This window comes from Rhinoderma darwinii, chromosome 1 (genome assembly GCF_050947455.1).
Source record: "Rhinoderma darwinii isolate aRhiDar2 chromosome 1, aRhiDar2.hap1, whole genome shotgun sequence".
In the NCBI taxonomy this organism is placed as follows: Eukaryota; Metazoa; Chordata; class Amphibia; order Anura; family Rhinodermatidae; genus Rhinoderma; species Rhinoderma darwinii.
In genome coordinates this window covers 394,075,122-394,091,686 of record NC_134687.1, presented here as the reverse complement: position 1 = coordinate 394,091,686, position 16,565 = coordinate 394,075,122, and the positions used below count along the sequence as shown (strand labels likewise).

Below are 16,565 nucleotides of genomic sequence, written 5' to 3'. Positions count from 1 at the left end.
TCCCATTGTTCAAACCAATTGACATTGTTTTTTCTATAGATATATCAATACTAAACAATCCAAATAAAATATTTGCAAGGCATATCCTTTATGGCAAATGATCAAAGCGTATAATAAAACTAAAAAAAGGAGGAGAGAAGGAGTAACCATATAAACCATGACTCTTGGAATACATGTGATTTCAAACCTCTCCCTAGCAGTTGTTAAACATAAGTTCTCTTGCAAGTGACTAAGGAGCAAGTAACAGAGTGAGGCAGTGCACTACATTAATCCTGGAATCGGCTGGCATGGAGCTGCTCGTTCGGCAGTTTTTTACTGCACTTGGACTTATTTTATGCCTTCAAGTTATACTGAAATGTTTTGCATTTTCAAAGTACCTTTTTCCACGCCTTTGGGGTATATCGCCATCATCTTTTTTTCCAAAAATGGGAGAATGGGCAGGTAATGTTTTCCTTTTCACAACTTGTGAAATGACTGGTATGGCTCTTTTATCTTTATAAAAACGTTTTTTTTCTGTTTATTTTGTTATGAAAAATGACAACAATTAACTCCATTATCTATCTTTTATATTGTGCTATTTAACTATCTGTCTGTCTATCTAGATATAGATCAATATTGAAGAAAATCCCACTGCACTCCGTGTTAGTGAAAAAAATGGTGGTTTATTAAGCCAGCACAAGCTGCAACGTTGATGCTTGCTTTATAAAGGTCCTATAGCAGGACGGAGCTTGTCCTATAGCAGCTTGTGCTGGCTTAATAAACCACCATTTTTTTCACTCACACGGAGTGCAGTGGGATTTTACTCAATATTGATCTATATCCCCTGGATCGGGATTACCTGCTTGCACCTGAGACCATCTTGGAATTGCATTGTGAGTGCTGCTGCTTTTCCATTAGATATATATATATATATATATATATATATATATATATATATATATAGTAGAAAAAGGAAGAGCAGCACATATAAATGCAAAATAAGCGTAGTTGTGTGTGCACAAGCCTTAGGACCTCAGACTCCAGTCCCGCATATATATTTCCAAACGAATAGGCAGCACTACACAAAGTGTAGTGTAGTGCTGCCTATTCGTTTGGAAATATATATGTATGTGTGTGTATATATATATATATATCTCGATAAATATCCTTGCACCATGGGCTCTAATTTATACATTTCAATTACTTAGATATAAAATTTGTGAAGTAAGGCTCAGTTCCCAATATGTCTGAGATATGCGATCAGCCGGTGTGCCAATAGACTATCATTAGCCAAAAGTATGCCAAAAACAGGGTATTTTTTTGCATTTATTGGTCGATATACGTCATTAACCCCTATCAGATCGGCACTGTTGCTGCATTGCCAGGGGAAGGCGCAGCCAGAGAGACATTTTCCCTTAAGGGTAAATGTAGTATTTCATGGTGGCTCTCTGTTCTGGCTCCTAGGAACCCACATCTATGATGTCATATATTATATGGCTTGAAAAAGACCCCATTGAGTAGGGTTGAAACGTTGCAGGAGGTGATTAAAAGTGATCCCTTTTTCACTGAATTTGGAGTGCTGTCTTGTCTTTTGGAATTGTTGCTATATATATATATATATATATATATATATATATATATATACACACACACACCGGGATTGTCTTCTAGAGACAAACCCTTTCAAACTTATCCAAATCACATACTGCCTTTGAAGTCTTTAATTCTAACCTTTTGAAAGATGGTCTATTTAGTAATATAAACTGTGCATAGAGATGCTACTGTATTGCAAAATGTTTTTTGACCAATTTTGTTATTATAATGCAGTACAATTGAATGGAATCAGTTAGTAAAGTGGAAACTATGTTGTGTAGCATATTCACTGAAGTCCTCATAAGTCCTTTTGATTTTCATGGGCGAGCTCTATAGCAACTAGGCACTTTAGTCTGGCGAAACATTTCACTAACTATTTGAAGCAAGTAAAGAAGGGCACTTGTTTCTTTGAACAATTAAAAGATCCAGGTTGTTTTCTATGGCAGGGTTGACAGCCCTTGACTGGATTTTCGGCGGTCCACATGTTTCCTTCCCTAACATTTTCCCTAACATTCGTGTCGCATATAAATAACGGTTTGTCATTTAACAGTTAATAAATAATAGAAAATAGAACAGTAGCAAAATTGAGCTGGACCTCCTGAAAGTCATATACAAGACTAGTGGAGAAGTATATTTACTTATTTCATGATGCTTATATAGGGCTAACATATTCTGCAGCCCTGTACATAGATTTTCACCACTCACATCAGTCCCTGTGCTCAATAGGGTTCACAATCCAATTTCCCTATGTCAGACATACATTTATACAAGGGACAATTTCATAGCAAGCCCAGTAGCATGGGAGCCTTGGAGAAAAGCATCTGGAGGAAACCCACGCAAGGACGGGGAGAACATACAAACTCCACACAGGTGTTGCCCTTTGATTTGAATCCCAGTAATGCAAGGCAACAGTTAAAAGAAAAGAATGCTGACAACCATATCCGAATATAGGTGTTCAGATAGCTTTCTTAGGTGCTTGAGATAGGGTCCCAACCCAATTGAGTTATGTGAAAGAAGTATTCGGCACACTCTTGGAAAAGTGAAAATTTTTTATTTTTATTTTCTCTGTGATGCCAGTGGCTTTAGTGCAACGTTTCGGTCGCGAGACCTTCATCAGGCACTGAGCCGTTCTGAGGACTGTCTGGAAATTTTACTGCCGCTTGAGGTATAATAGCGGCTTGCTGCTCTATAAGGCGCTTTATACAGCGGCAAGCCGCTATTATACCTCAAGCGCCAGTAAAACTTCTAAACAATCCCCAGAACGGCTCAGTGCCTGATGAAGGTCTCGCGAACAAAACGGTGCACTTAAACCACTGGCATCACAGAGAAAATCAAAATTAAAAATATGTCACTTTTCCAAGAGTGTGCCGAATACTTCTTTCACAAACCATATCCGAATATTAAATAATTCTGAGAACAGCTGCAAAAATAAAGGGGGGGTTCCAGTAAAAATCCCAGTAAGTCCATTGATTATAGTTTGCAACCACAAGAGATTGTGAACTTACATCTGGATTGTACATTAGAGAGTGTTCAGCAATCTCTTTGGTTTTAAGATTGAAGTCAAGTCCAGTCCAAGATGTTCATTCTGGTATTGCAGTCCATACCACTGTTGTGGTCTGACATTCTGCGAGTTCAGGTTTGGCCGCCACATTTTTGCCTTTCAATAGAGCAGCATGACCCCCCCATCACTGGCCCCTGATTTAGCTACCGGCTGCCTATGGCCAGATTCAATTCTTGCCTCCACCATAGTAAAAAGAGACCATGGAGTGATTGCATTCAGACACAAACCTCTTAGCTAGATGGTATTAGTCGCATGACCGCTAATATGACGGACATGAAAATGCTTCTTTTTGTGTAAGAAAAAAGTTGAAGGAAGATGTCTAGAACACAAATGGATAGGATGCCATCACACAGCACTACACTTCAACATTTGGGGCACAGTTACGCATCAATTTTAATTTATTTAATTAATTGACGCTTTTATTTTATTTTAGGTACACTAAGTACCAAATCTAGATAATTTTGAGCAAACTCACATTTCATCAATTAAAAGATATAGGAACTTCTAATCAAATTATAAGGTTTACTATGGCACAGTAGCAAACTCCCGAGCAACAAAATATACAGCAATACAGTAGTGGTGTTTCTTCTTTTAAAGATGTAGTGACTATCATGCCACTTACAGAATATGTGAAAAAGCAGTTTTTAATGGTCTTCAGGGTCCTATTAAGTTTTTTAATGTAAGAAATGGCTGCACTTATCAATGGAAGATTCATATATGGTACCTCATATGCACAAACATGCAAAGTTACATTTCGGCTGACCACGTGAAATGCTTTCAATGTGATCAGTGTGTGCAGGACAACAATAACATCATTATGTGCAGTAAAGGTTTATTCATGAGGTGTTAGTGATAAGGCAGAGATGTGCACAATAACTGCACCATGGCAAGACAGCATGTAAATTGTTTTTGGAGCAGCCCTAAAGCCATGTGCCCACACAATGGATCAGCTCCAGATTAGTTGTGTATTTTTAGTGCAGAATCCGAAGTGATATAATAAAAGAAAGCCCTAAAAAAAAATGACCCCATTTTAAAATCTACACTCGTCAAAGCGTTCATCTAGAGGCGTAGTGAGCATTTTGACCCCAAAGTAAAACTTTCCCAAAATTAGTGCTCAAGGGATGTTACAGAGTAAATATTGCAATTTTTCCACAGATATGCCATTTCAGTGCCAAATATTTTGTACCTAACATGTTCCGCTGGAGATACACACCCAATAAAGAGTTAAAGAGACTCTGTCACCAGAATAAAAATGCTCTATCTCCTACATCAGTTTATCGGCGCTGGAATGTAGTTACTAGCAATGTGTTTTTATTTTAAAAACGATGTTTTTTAGCAAAGTTATGGCGTTTAGAACATTTATGCAAATGAGGTCCTTAATGCCCAACTGGGCGTTTTTTAATTTTCAACCAAGTGGGCGTATGACAAAGAGGTGTATGACGCTGGCCAATCCGCATCATACACCTCTCTGTACACCCAAGCTAGATTCACTGAGCAGCGCGGTCTCGCGAGACTGCTCTGTGACGTCACTTCCGCCCACAGGTCCTTCATCCCTGCCTCTGAAGACAACATCTTTCGTCTCCCTCCAGGCTGCTGCTGCTGCTGCTACTACCGATCCGACGACTGGGACTTCTCATCGGCCTGGAGGGAGACGAAAGATGTTGTCTTCAGACGCAGGGATGAAGGACCTGTGGGCGGAAGTGACGTCACAGCGCGGTCTCGCGTGACCGCGCTGTTCAGTGAATCTAGCTTGGGTGTACAGAGAGGTGTATGATGCGGATTGGCCAGCGTCATACACCTCTTTGTCATACGCCCACTTGGTTGAAAATTTAAAAACGCCCAGTTGGGCATTAAGGACCTCATTTGCATAAATGTTCTAAACTCCATAACTTTGTTAAAAAACATTGTTTTTAAAATAAAAACACATTGCTAGTAACTACATTCCAGCACCGATAAACTGATGTAGGAGATAGAGCATTTTTATTCTGGTGACAGAGCCTCTTTAAGCTGGTTCCCCTGAGTATGGCAATACCCAATATGTGGTCATAGACTGCTTTTTTGGGCACACTGCCAGACTCGAAAGGACCTCCATTTGGCTTTTGGAGCGTGGATTTTGCTTGTCAGTAGTTTTGTTTGCGATCTTACTGGTATTTTAATTTATAATGTGGGAGCATATGTAAGCTGTGTGGAGTACATAAGGCCATAATAAGGTGGTATAATAATGGGGTAAATAAATAATAAGATTAATAATCCATGGATATTTTTGTGCGTGTTGAAGCAATCCTTTATGCACAGCACAGGATTTTCAGGGCAGGTGTCACACTGATAAATGGTGTTCTTTCTTATCCCCCTTTTTTAATACACTGCATCTATAACCCTTTAATAACCAAGGGTCATTGATGCCTCTGTGTCCAGGTCAAATTTTCAACTTTTGATATGCACTTCTTTAAACGATAATATCTTTGGAACCGCTTTGAATATCACAACTATTTTTACTTTGCTTTTTTTTTTTTTTACAAGACTTATGAGGCTTTCATTTTCTAGATTAGTTTAATTAATTCAGTGTTTTTAATTTTTATTAAGAGCAGACAAATCACAAAAAAAAGCTATCTATCTATCTATCTATCTATCTATCTATCTATCTATCTATCTATCTATCTATCTATCTATCTATCTATCTATCTATCTATCCATACACTGTAGAGCTCTGTAACAATTAGTCCTCTTCTCTCTCCGTCACCCTGGATCGCTGTGAGGGAAGAGTGGAGAGGGCTATATACACACGACCGTGGAAAAAAATGGCAGTAAACAAAGAATCAACTGTCAGTTTTTCATGGCTGTCTTGCATCAATGTGCCTCAAAATTTGAATCCATTTCCTGTCCGTATGACCGTTTGTAACCGCAATTTGCCATCAGTTTTTCATGGACGTTAAAAAAATGGATGAATTTTATTAGTTAGGGTTTCTTGTCCCAACCCCCTGAAAACACCCCAGTGGCCTATGTAGATAGTGACACAACACCACTGTAGATAGTGCCACATTGCTCACATAGATAGCGCCAGTGCCCACATAGATAGTGCCCACTGTAAATAGTGCCACAGTGCCCACATAGTGTCAGTTCTCCCTGTAGATAATGCCCACATAGTTCCACACACAGTGCCCATGTAGATAGTACCACAGTGTCCCCTGTAGATAGTGCCAATATAATGCCACAGTACCCATGTAGATAGTGCCACACCCCCTGTAAATAGCGCCACCCCCTGTAGATAGCAACATCCCCCTGTATTTAGCAATATCCCCACTGCAGATAGCGCCACCCCCCTGTAAATGTCACCCCCTTCCTGTAAATAGCACCACTCTAGCTCCGTGTAGAAGCGGAATCCCTCTGGCCAAAGATTCCGCTCCTACAGGAAGCCCCTGATGTCTCTGTCCATATATGGACAGTGACGTCAGGGGTTAACTCTAAATTAGATTCCGCTCCAGGAGTAGCCCCTGACGTCACTGTCCATATATGGACAGCGGAATTCCCGATACAGAGCGATCTGACACCGGGGATTTCGCTCATAGAGAGAGCCGCTGACGTCATTGTCCATATATGGATAGTAACACCAGGGGCTTCTCCAGTGGCGGAATCCCCGGCACAGAGCGATCCGACAATGGGAATTCCACTCCTAGACAGAGCTGCTGACGTAATTGTCCATATATGGATAGTGACACCAGGGGCTTCTCCAGTAGCGGAATCTCCAGCCAGAATGTCGGCTGGGGATTCCGCTCCTAGAGAGAGCCACTAACGTCACTGTCCAAATGGACAGTGACATCAGGGGCTCTCTAGAAGCGGAATTCCTTGTCAGTGCGATCTGACACTGGATATTCCGCTCCTAGACTCAGTTCAGGTGCCGCTATCTGCAGTGGGGGGTGCGATGCGATCTACTGCGGGGGGTTGCTATCTGCAGGGTGGTGGCACTATCTACAGCAGGGGTCTCAAACTTGGCCGGGTAAGTGGGCCACATATAGAAAAAATGGGATTTCATAATTTGATACAATACAAAATTATCGTTAATCAATTACTTATTTGAACTACTATAATACATGAACAAATACACAGTAAACAGTGAGGTCCCTGTTCTTCCCAAACCTCTGTCCCTACCAACTTGTACGACCCGACCTATACGACGGCACACAACTGGGTGGCGTTCCCTATACTGGTACAAGTGAAAATCTGGGAAGTACATGGTGGGAGAGGCAGGGAGATTGCGCCGCAAACAAGTCCGGGCGCAAAAAGCGGAGTCAAGCAGGCAGGGTCAAACCGGGAGAGAGTGGAAAAAACAAAAGTCAGAAGGCAAAGAAAAGTCAGGAGTCCAACCAAGGTCAGGTCACAAGAAGTCAAAAAGCAAGTCGCTCAGGGGAGTCTGAAACAAGGGAAAGCAGCAGGCAAGGAAACTCTAATTACAGACAAAGGCCAACTATCCCAGGCTGAACTAAATAAGGAGAGGGCGGGAGCTCAGGAACATCGGCCAGGCTTTGATTGGCCTGACGCTCCTGAGCTCCTATTGGCTGCAGACTGCCTCAGTCTGCCAGGCCGGGCGATGCCCAAGCGAGTCCTCGAGACCAAGGGAGCCGCAGGCAGAGAGTACGTGACAATTACCATAACAATACTACATTACTGTAATAATACTATATTATTATAACAATACTACACTATAATAATACTACAATACTATAACAATACTACATTACTAAAACACAACATTACTATAACAATACTACATTACTGTAATAATACTACATTAACAATACTACATTACTATAATAATACTACATTACTATAACAATACTACAATACTACATTACTATAGTAACACTACTATATTACTATAACACTACATTACTATAGTAATACTACATTACTATAACAATAATACTACAATACTATAATAATACTACATTACTATAATACTACATTACTCTAATAATATTACATTACTATAAGAATACTACATACATTACTATAATAATACTACTATATTACTATAACAATACTACAGTACTACAGGGTGGGCCATTTATATGGATACACCTAAATACAATGGGAATGGTTGGTGATATTAACTTCCTGTTTGTGGCACATTAGTATATGGGAGGGGGAAAACTTTTCAAGCTGGGTGTTGACCATGACGGCCATTTTGAAGTCGGACATTTTGTATCCAACTTTAGTTTTTTCAATGGGAAGAGGGTCATGTAACACATCAAACTTATCGAGAATTTCACAAGAAAAACAATGGTGTGCTTGGTTTTAACGTTACTTTATTCTTTCATAAGTTATTTACAAGTTTCTGACCACTTATAAAATGTGTTCAAAGTGCTGCCTATTGTGTTGGATTGTCAATGCAACCCTCTTCTCCCACTCTTCACACACTGATAGCAACACCGCAGAAGAAATGCTAGCACAGGCTCCCAGTATCCGTAGTTTCAGTTGCTGCACATCTCGTATCTTCACAGCATAGACAATTGCCTTCAGATGACCCCAAAGATAAAAGTCTAAGGGGGTCAGATCGGGAGGCATTTCTTCTGCGGTGTTGCTATCAGTGTGTGAAGAGTGGGAGAAGAGGGTTGCATTGACAATCCAACACAATGGGCAGCACTTTGAACACATTTTATAAGTGGTCAGAAACTTGTAAATAACTCATGAAAGAATAAAGTAACATTAAAACCAAGCACACCATTGTTTTTCTTGTGAAATTCTCGATAAGTTTGATGTGTCACATGACCCTCTTCCCATTGAAAAAACGAAAGTTGGATACAAAATGTCCGACTTCAAAATGGCCGCCATTGTCAACACCCAGCTTGAAAAGTTTCCCCCCTCCCATATACTAATGTGCCACAAACAGGAAGTTAATATCGCCAACCATTCCCATTTTATTTAGGTGTATCCATATAAATGGCCCACCCTGTATAATACTACATTACTATAATACTACGTCACTATAATACTACACTACTATAATAATACTACATTACTATAATAATACCGCTAGGTTTAAACTTAACGAAAATTTGCGAGTTTACTCCACATGCTTATTTCAATTGAGTTTTACAGTTTAGGCGACTCAGTTGGCAGCGTTTGGCAGATACACAAATGTCAAAATTAGGCAGCCTCTGTAGATGCTGTCACAGTGCCCTATGCAGATGCTGCCACACCCCCTCCATATATGGACAGCGATGTCAGGGGATTCCACAGTTCTGGAGCAGAGCCTATACTAGCGCTCCGCCTGGGACTCTGGCTCAGGGGAAGACCCTGACAACACTGTCCATATTAGGACAGCGATGTCAGGGGATCCCACAGAGTGCCGGAGCAGACCCTATACTCGCGCTCTGCCCGGGATTCTGCTCTGGGAAAGACCCTGACAACACTGTCCATATATTGACAGTGATGTCAGGGAATTCCACAGAGTAACGGAGCAGAGCCTATACTAGCGCTCTGCCCGGGACTCTGGCTCTGGGGAAACCCCAGACATCGCTTGTCCATATATGGACAGCGATGTCAGGAGATTTCAGAGTTCCGGAGCAGAGCCTATACAAGCGCTTTGCCCGGGACTCTGGCTCTGGGGAAGACCCTGACAACACTGTCCATATATTCCACAGAGTCCCGGAGCAGAGCCTATACTAGCGGCTCTGTCTCCCACGGGCCGCAGATGACAGCTTCAGAGGCAGCATGCGGCACGCGGGCCGCGTGCCTGAGACCCCTGATCTACAGCATGGATAGAGAGATGGCGGCGGCTCCCTCTAGGAGGGGAATCCTCGGCCAGAGCGCTGGCCGGGGATTCCGATGCTGGAGGGAGCTTAGGTGGCGCCATCTACAGAGGGTTTTGCGCTGCCTACAGGGGGTTGTTAGTCACACTATCTACAGTGGGGGGGGGGTGGATTCTGGGGCTCTCAAAGCCCCGGCCGACATGAGAGTGCAGTCCTTCTCACACTGAAGCAGCACTGCACTTATTAAACCCGTTCCAGGCTGTCAACGTTTATACACGTGCTAACTGCACGGATCTGTGACTTGGCCTTGTTTACACGTCGACGGTATGGCTTTTTGGCCACAATTCTTTAACCCCTTCCCGCCAAAACACGTACAGTAACGTGATTAAAACTGGTCTTACCGCATTTTCACGTTACTGTAGGTGATGGAGATTAAGCTGGCTCAGGAGCTGAGCCAGTGACATCACCGCCGGGTGACAGCTGTATGTTACAGCTGGCACCCTGAGGTATCGGCCAGGACCAGAGCTAGCCTCCGATCCGACCGATTAACCCCTCACATGCTATGTTCAATAGAGATCGCAGCATGTGAGGAGTTTATAGACAACGGCACCCCAGCAACGTGATCGCTGGGTTGCTGGTGGCTGCAAAGGCGATCAGAGGGCTAATACTTACCTCCCGATCTGCCAGTAACAAAATCCTCCTATGCCCCGTCAGGAGGCTTCCGGTACCATCGGCAAGATGGCGCCGGCTCAGCTTCCGGCTCAGAAGCTGAGCCGGCGTCATCAGCAGTGGGTGTCCGCTGTATGTTACAGCGGACATCACGATCTAACGGAAGGAACCGAAGCTAGCTCCGATTCCTGCCATTATCCCCTTCGATGCAGCGATCCATTGTGATCGCTGCATCCTAGAGGTTTGTAGCAAATTGGCAGCTTTGCCATGCGATTGCAAGGCTGGCGACTGTTACTATGGCAACAGGAGCCCTAACAATGGACTCCTGTCTGCCATTACGTAAGCTGTTTAGGCCCCGCCCAGAGGCGGAGCCTGATCGGCTTGCTGTCAGTGAACAACTGACAGTTCCAATACATTGCACTACATAGTTAGTGCAATTTATTAGAACATCAAACAAACAGTTGGACATTCAAGTCCCCTAGTGGGACTAAATAAAAGTGTAAAAAAAGTGTAAAAAAAGTAAAAATAAAAGTTGGAAAACATACAATAAAAGTTTCAAGTAATAAAATAAAACACAATCGCCCTTTTTCCCTTATCAAGTCATTTTATTATTGAAAAAACTAATAAAGCCATACATATTTGGTATCTCTGCGACTGTAACGACCTGAACTATAAAATATTATGTTATTTATCCAGCGCAGTGAACGCCGTAAAGAAAAAACCTCAAAAACACTGCCATAATTACTGTTTTTTTTGGTCACTGTCTTCCAAAAATTTTAATAAAAAGTGATCAAAAAGTTGCATGTATCCAAAAATGGTACCTATAAAATCTATACCTCGTCTCGCAAAAAACAAGCCCTCAAACAGCTCCATCGACGAAAAAATTAAAAAGTTATGGCTCTCACAACATGGCGACAGAAAAAATACATTCTCTTTCCAAAAGTAATTTTATTGTGCAAAAAGTTATAAAAAAGTTCTATAAATTAGGTATCGCCGTAATCGTACTGGCCCGCAGAATAAAGTTAACATGTAGTTTATAACACATGGTGAACGCTGTATATAAAAAAAAAACTATGGCAGAATTGCTGTTTTTTTGTCACTTTGCCTCCCAAAATAAGGATAACAAGTGATCAAAAAGTCGCATGTACCCCAATATTGTACCAATAAAAGCTACAGCTCGTCCCGTAAAAAAAGAGCCCTCATACCACTACGTCTATGAAAAAATAAAATAAGTTAAGGCTCCAATAATTCAGGAAAGAAAAATATCCAGTTGTGCCGGCCCGAGGGGAACATTTCTTCTGTTTCAAAAGGCGATGTATCAAGGCACTAAAATTAGGGAACCAGGAAGGGGAGGGCCCAAACATATCTGCTGGAAGCGAGGGTGCCCGTATTATACCAGGACAACACTTTCCCGGCAAAATTCCCCAAACTGCAAAGGTGCGGAGTGTGGACCAAAAGGGGGATAAGGAGGGACATTTATCAGTGCGACACCGGCCTGTGCAGAAAGGATCGATCACAGCGTAATACACATCTATGGATCATTTTATTATTTTTTTTACCTTATTATTATACCACCTAACTATGCCCCTGATGTACTCTGCCGAGCTTACATATGCCCCACATTATAAACAGAAACACCAGTGATACTCCAAACAAAACTATTACCAAGCAAATTCCACGCTCCAAAAGCCAAATGGCGCTCCCACCCATCTGAGCCCTACAGTGTGCCCAAACAGCAGTTTACTTCCACATATATGGCTTGCCATACGCCTGAGAACCCTTTTAACAATTTTTGGGTGTGTGTCGCCAGTGGCACAAGCTGGGCACGACATATTTGACACTGAATTGGCATATATAGGGAAAAATTTTAATTTGTACCTTCCGCAGCGCAATCATTTATGGAAAAGACACGTGGGGTGAAAATGCTCACTACACCCCTTAATAAATGCCTTGAGGGGTGCAGTTTCCAAAATGGGGTAACTTCTCAGGGGTTTCTTTTATTATTTCACATCAAAGCCTCTGCAATTGTGAACCAATACTTTATATGTCGCCAAATTAGGCCTCAATTTTACATGGTACTCTTTCCCTCCTGAGCCCTGTCGAATGTCCAGGCAAAAGATTAGTGCCACATGTAGGGTGATTCTAAAACAGGGAAACACCGCATAATAATTGCTGTCTTGTTATGGTGGCACAAGCCGGGCACCACATATTGGCGTATCTAAAGAAAAATTCCCATTTTCACTCTCCCACATCATGTGCACACGAATTTCTGCAAAACACCTGTGGGGGTCACATGCTCACTACACCCCTAGGTGAATACCTTGAGGGTGTTGTTTCCAAAAAGGGGTCACTTCAGGGGGGGATCCACAGGGACTTTGCAAATGCAACATAGCGACCAGAAACCAAATGCAGCAAAATCTGTACTCCAAAAGCAAATGGCACTCCTTCCCTCCTGAGCCCTGCCGTGTGCCCAAACAGCAGTTTATGACCACGTGTGGGGTATTGCCGTACTCCAGAGAAGTTGCTTTACAAATGTTGGGGTTATTTTTTTCCTTTATTTGTTGAGAAAATGAAAAATTTGGAGCTAAAGCTACGTCTTATTGAAGAAAAAGGATTTTTTTTATTTTCACTGCCCAATTCTAATAAAATCTATGAAACACCTGTGGGGGCAAAATGCGAACTACACCCCTAGATGGATTTCTCAAGGGGTGTAGTTTTCTCAATGGAGTCACTTTTTTGGTGTTTTCACTGTTTTGGTCCCTTAGAGGCTTGCAAATGCGACATGGCCTCCGCAAACCATTTCTGCTAAATTTGAGCTCCAAAAGCCAAATGGCGCTCTTTCCCTTCTAAGCTCCGCCGTGTGTCCAAACAGCCATTTATTACCACATGTGGGGTATTGTTTTACTCGGGAGAAATTGCTTTACAAATGTTGCAGTGCTTTTTCTCCTTTAGTCCTTGTGGAAATGAGAAAAAATTTGCTAAACCTACATTTTCTTTGAAAGAATGTCGATTTTCATTTTCACGGCCTACGTCCAATAATTTCTGCAAAAAAACCTGCGGGGTCAAAATGCTCACTATACCCCTAGATAATTTCCTCGAGGGGTGTTGTTTCCCAAATGGGGTCACTTTTGGTGGATTTCCACTGTTTTGGCACCGAAAGAGCCCTTGAAACCTGACATGGTGCCTAAAATATTTTCTAATATAACGGAGGCCCAAAATCCACTATGTGCTCCTTTACTTCGGAGGCCGGTGCTTCAGTCCATTACCACAATAGGGCCACATGTGGGATATTTCTAAAAACTGCAGAATCTTGGCAATAAATATTGAGTTGCATTTCTCTGGTAAAAACTTCTGTGTTACAAAAAAAATAGATTAAAAATGAATTTCTGCAAAAAAAAAATTAAATTTGAAAATTTCACCTCTACGTTGCTTTAATTCCTGTGAAACGTTTAAAGGGTTAAGAAACTTTCTAAATGCTGTTTAAAATACTTTGAGGGGTGAAGATTTTAAAATGGGGTGACTTTTTGGCGGTTTCTAATATATAAGGCCCTAAAAGCTGCTTCACAACTGAACTGGCCCCTGTAAAAATAGCCTTTTGAAATTTTCTTGAAAATGTGAGAAATTGCTGCTAAAGTTCTAAGCCTTGTGGCGTCATAGAAAAATAAAAGGACGTTCAAAAAACGATGCCAATCTAAAGTAGACATGTGGGGAATGTCAATTTTTTGTGGTATAACTGCCTGTCTTACAAGCAGATACATTTACTATCGTAAAGTCCAATGTGTCACGAGAAAACAGTCTCAGAATCGCTTTGATAGGTAAAAGCATTCCGGAGTTATTACCACATTAAGTGAAATATGTCAGATTTGAAAAAATGGGTCTGGTCCTGAAGGCCAAAATGAGCTTGGTCCTGAAGGGGTTAATGCAGCCCACTTCTGGAAAGACTTCTCTGAACAGTAGATGGGTGTACCTGGGTCCCACTGGTTCCTGCCAGTTCTGAACTGATGGCACTGTGGACATCTTCCAATTTCGAAGGGGAGTAAGCATGATGTGTCTTTCATCTGCTGCACTAAGTTTCCTTGGCCAACCACTGCATCTACAGTCCTCAATGTTGCCCATATCTTTGTGCTTTTTCAAAAGAGCTTGAACAGCACATATTGAAACCCCAGTCTGCTTTGAAAGCTTTGCCTGGGAGAGACCTTGCTGATGCAGTATAACTACCTTGTGTCTTGTTGCTGTACTCAGTCTTGCCATGGTGGACCTGTGACATATAACTGTCTTCCACAACCTCGCCTTTGTAGCAGAGTTTGGCTGTTCCTCACCCAGTTTTAAGCCTCTTACGCAGCTGTTTGTTAGAGTCAATGACTGTGTTTCAACCTACATATGATAATGATGATCATTATCACCTGTTTGGTATAATTTGTTAATCATACATCTGACTATAATCCTTCAAAATCCATGACTTTGTGCAAGTGTACCTAGAAAAATTAATGCTATTTTGAAGGCAAAGGGTGGTCACACCAAATAATGATTTTATTTAGATCTCTCTTCTGCTCATTCACTTTGTATTTTATGAATTAATAAAAGAAACAATGAACACTTCTATTTTTTTAAAGCATTCTTACTTAGCAGCATTTTTCCACAACTGGATAAAACTTTTGCAGAGTACTATGTGTGTGTGTATTTATGTATGTATGTATATATATATATATATATATATATATATATTATTCCAAGAAAATAATTATAGGCTTGAAAAATAAAGCTATAAATTACATATTTGAGCGAGAAATGTGATGTTCTATCATAATGCATGGGTAAGTAGTAAAGCTGTGTGATGTGCTGTGGTTCCTAAATATGTTAGATTTCTGGTTGCCAAAAATGGCACTTACATGCAAGTATTTTCTCATGACCAGACAATTTTGCTTAACAGTCTTTAAATATTTTCCATTGAGAAGTGTAAGATGAAACATTTGACATCTCTATTAATTATTTTTATTAAAACATAATTCAAAACATACACAGTTAATATTGTCATATTAATTTAATATAACAATAATAGTTTTTATTTCTTTTGAAATCTTTTTGTTTGGGTTCTGATTGCTGATAGTGGGCAAGGGAAGAAACAGAGGTAGAATTTAAGCATCAAGTTTCACCTACAGTAGTATGAAGCCTTGTCTTGTCCGTATCACAGAACACAGCCTATACCTGATAAATCACTATCGGTACACATGCTCATATAAGCTTGTTAATGGAACAGAAGACATCTTGAACTAATTTGGAATTACACTTTTTTTTCTATTTCTCTGATTAAATCAGAGACTGACATTTGATTTCTTATGGCAATGATTATAATTTTCCTCCAGCCTCCTCCCATTCAAAATGTTGCTGCTTTTATAATAAACTATCACAGTCACGCCATTGTCTCATAACAATTACAATAATATACAGTATTATTATAGATAGAACTGAATGGTAGATACGGAAATAGTGTAGCTCGCATGCTACGCAGCTTCCGTAACTGCCATTCACTACTATGGGACTTACGGAAACAGCATAGCTCAGCGAGCTACGCTGTTTTCTTCTTCACGGTCGGAAATCACACGCTTCAGCCGTAACACAGAGTGGCAGAACGGGGTTTAGGGGGCCCCGTCCTAGAGATAGGTGCGGGTCCCAGAGGTGGACCCGCATCTATCTGACATTTATGACATATCCTGTGGATATGTCATAAATGTCCCTCATGGGAAACCCATGTGGAGCAATGTGGAGCAATGTGGAGTAATGTGGAGCAATTCTTTCTATTTACAGATGTAACTTGACTTTTAACACGTAAATACACTATGGCAGAAAATGTTTTCAATGGCTTTTTTTGTGTGATATCAGGCTCCAGCAATTTATCAGAATCAAGTAAAATTTTGCTACATCTGTATTCTGTTCATAAAAGAACGTTTACTTTGCGCCAATCTTTTTTATGGTTTAACACCCTTAATGACCGCCAATACGCCTGTTCATGGCGT

General features: G+C 41.1%; 1 protein-coding gene across 1 annotated transcript in view; it reads left to right on the top strand.

Annotated features, from left to right (window-relative positions):
- Positions 1-287: 287 nt before the first annotated feature.
- HSD17B3 (hydroxysteroid 17-beta dehydrogenase 3) overlaps positions 288-16,565 on the top strand; it is an 81,649-nt gene continuing 65,371 nt past the window's right edge. The window contains exon 1 of the mRNA XM_075852394.1: positions 288-441. Coding sequence (XP_075708509.1) covers positions 288-441 — 154 coding nt within the window. The remainder of the gene's footprint in view (positions 442-16,565) is intronic.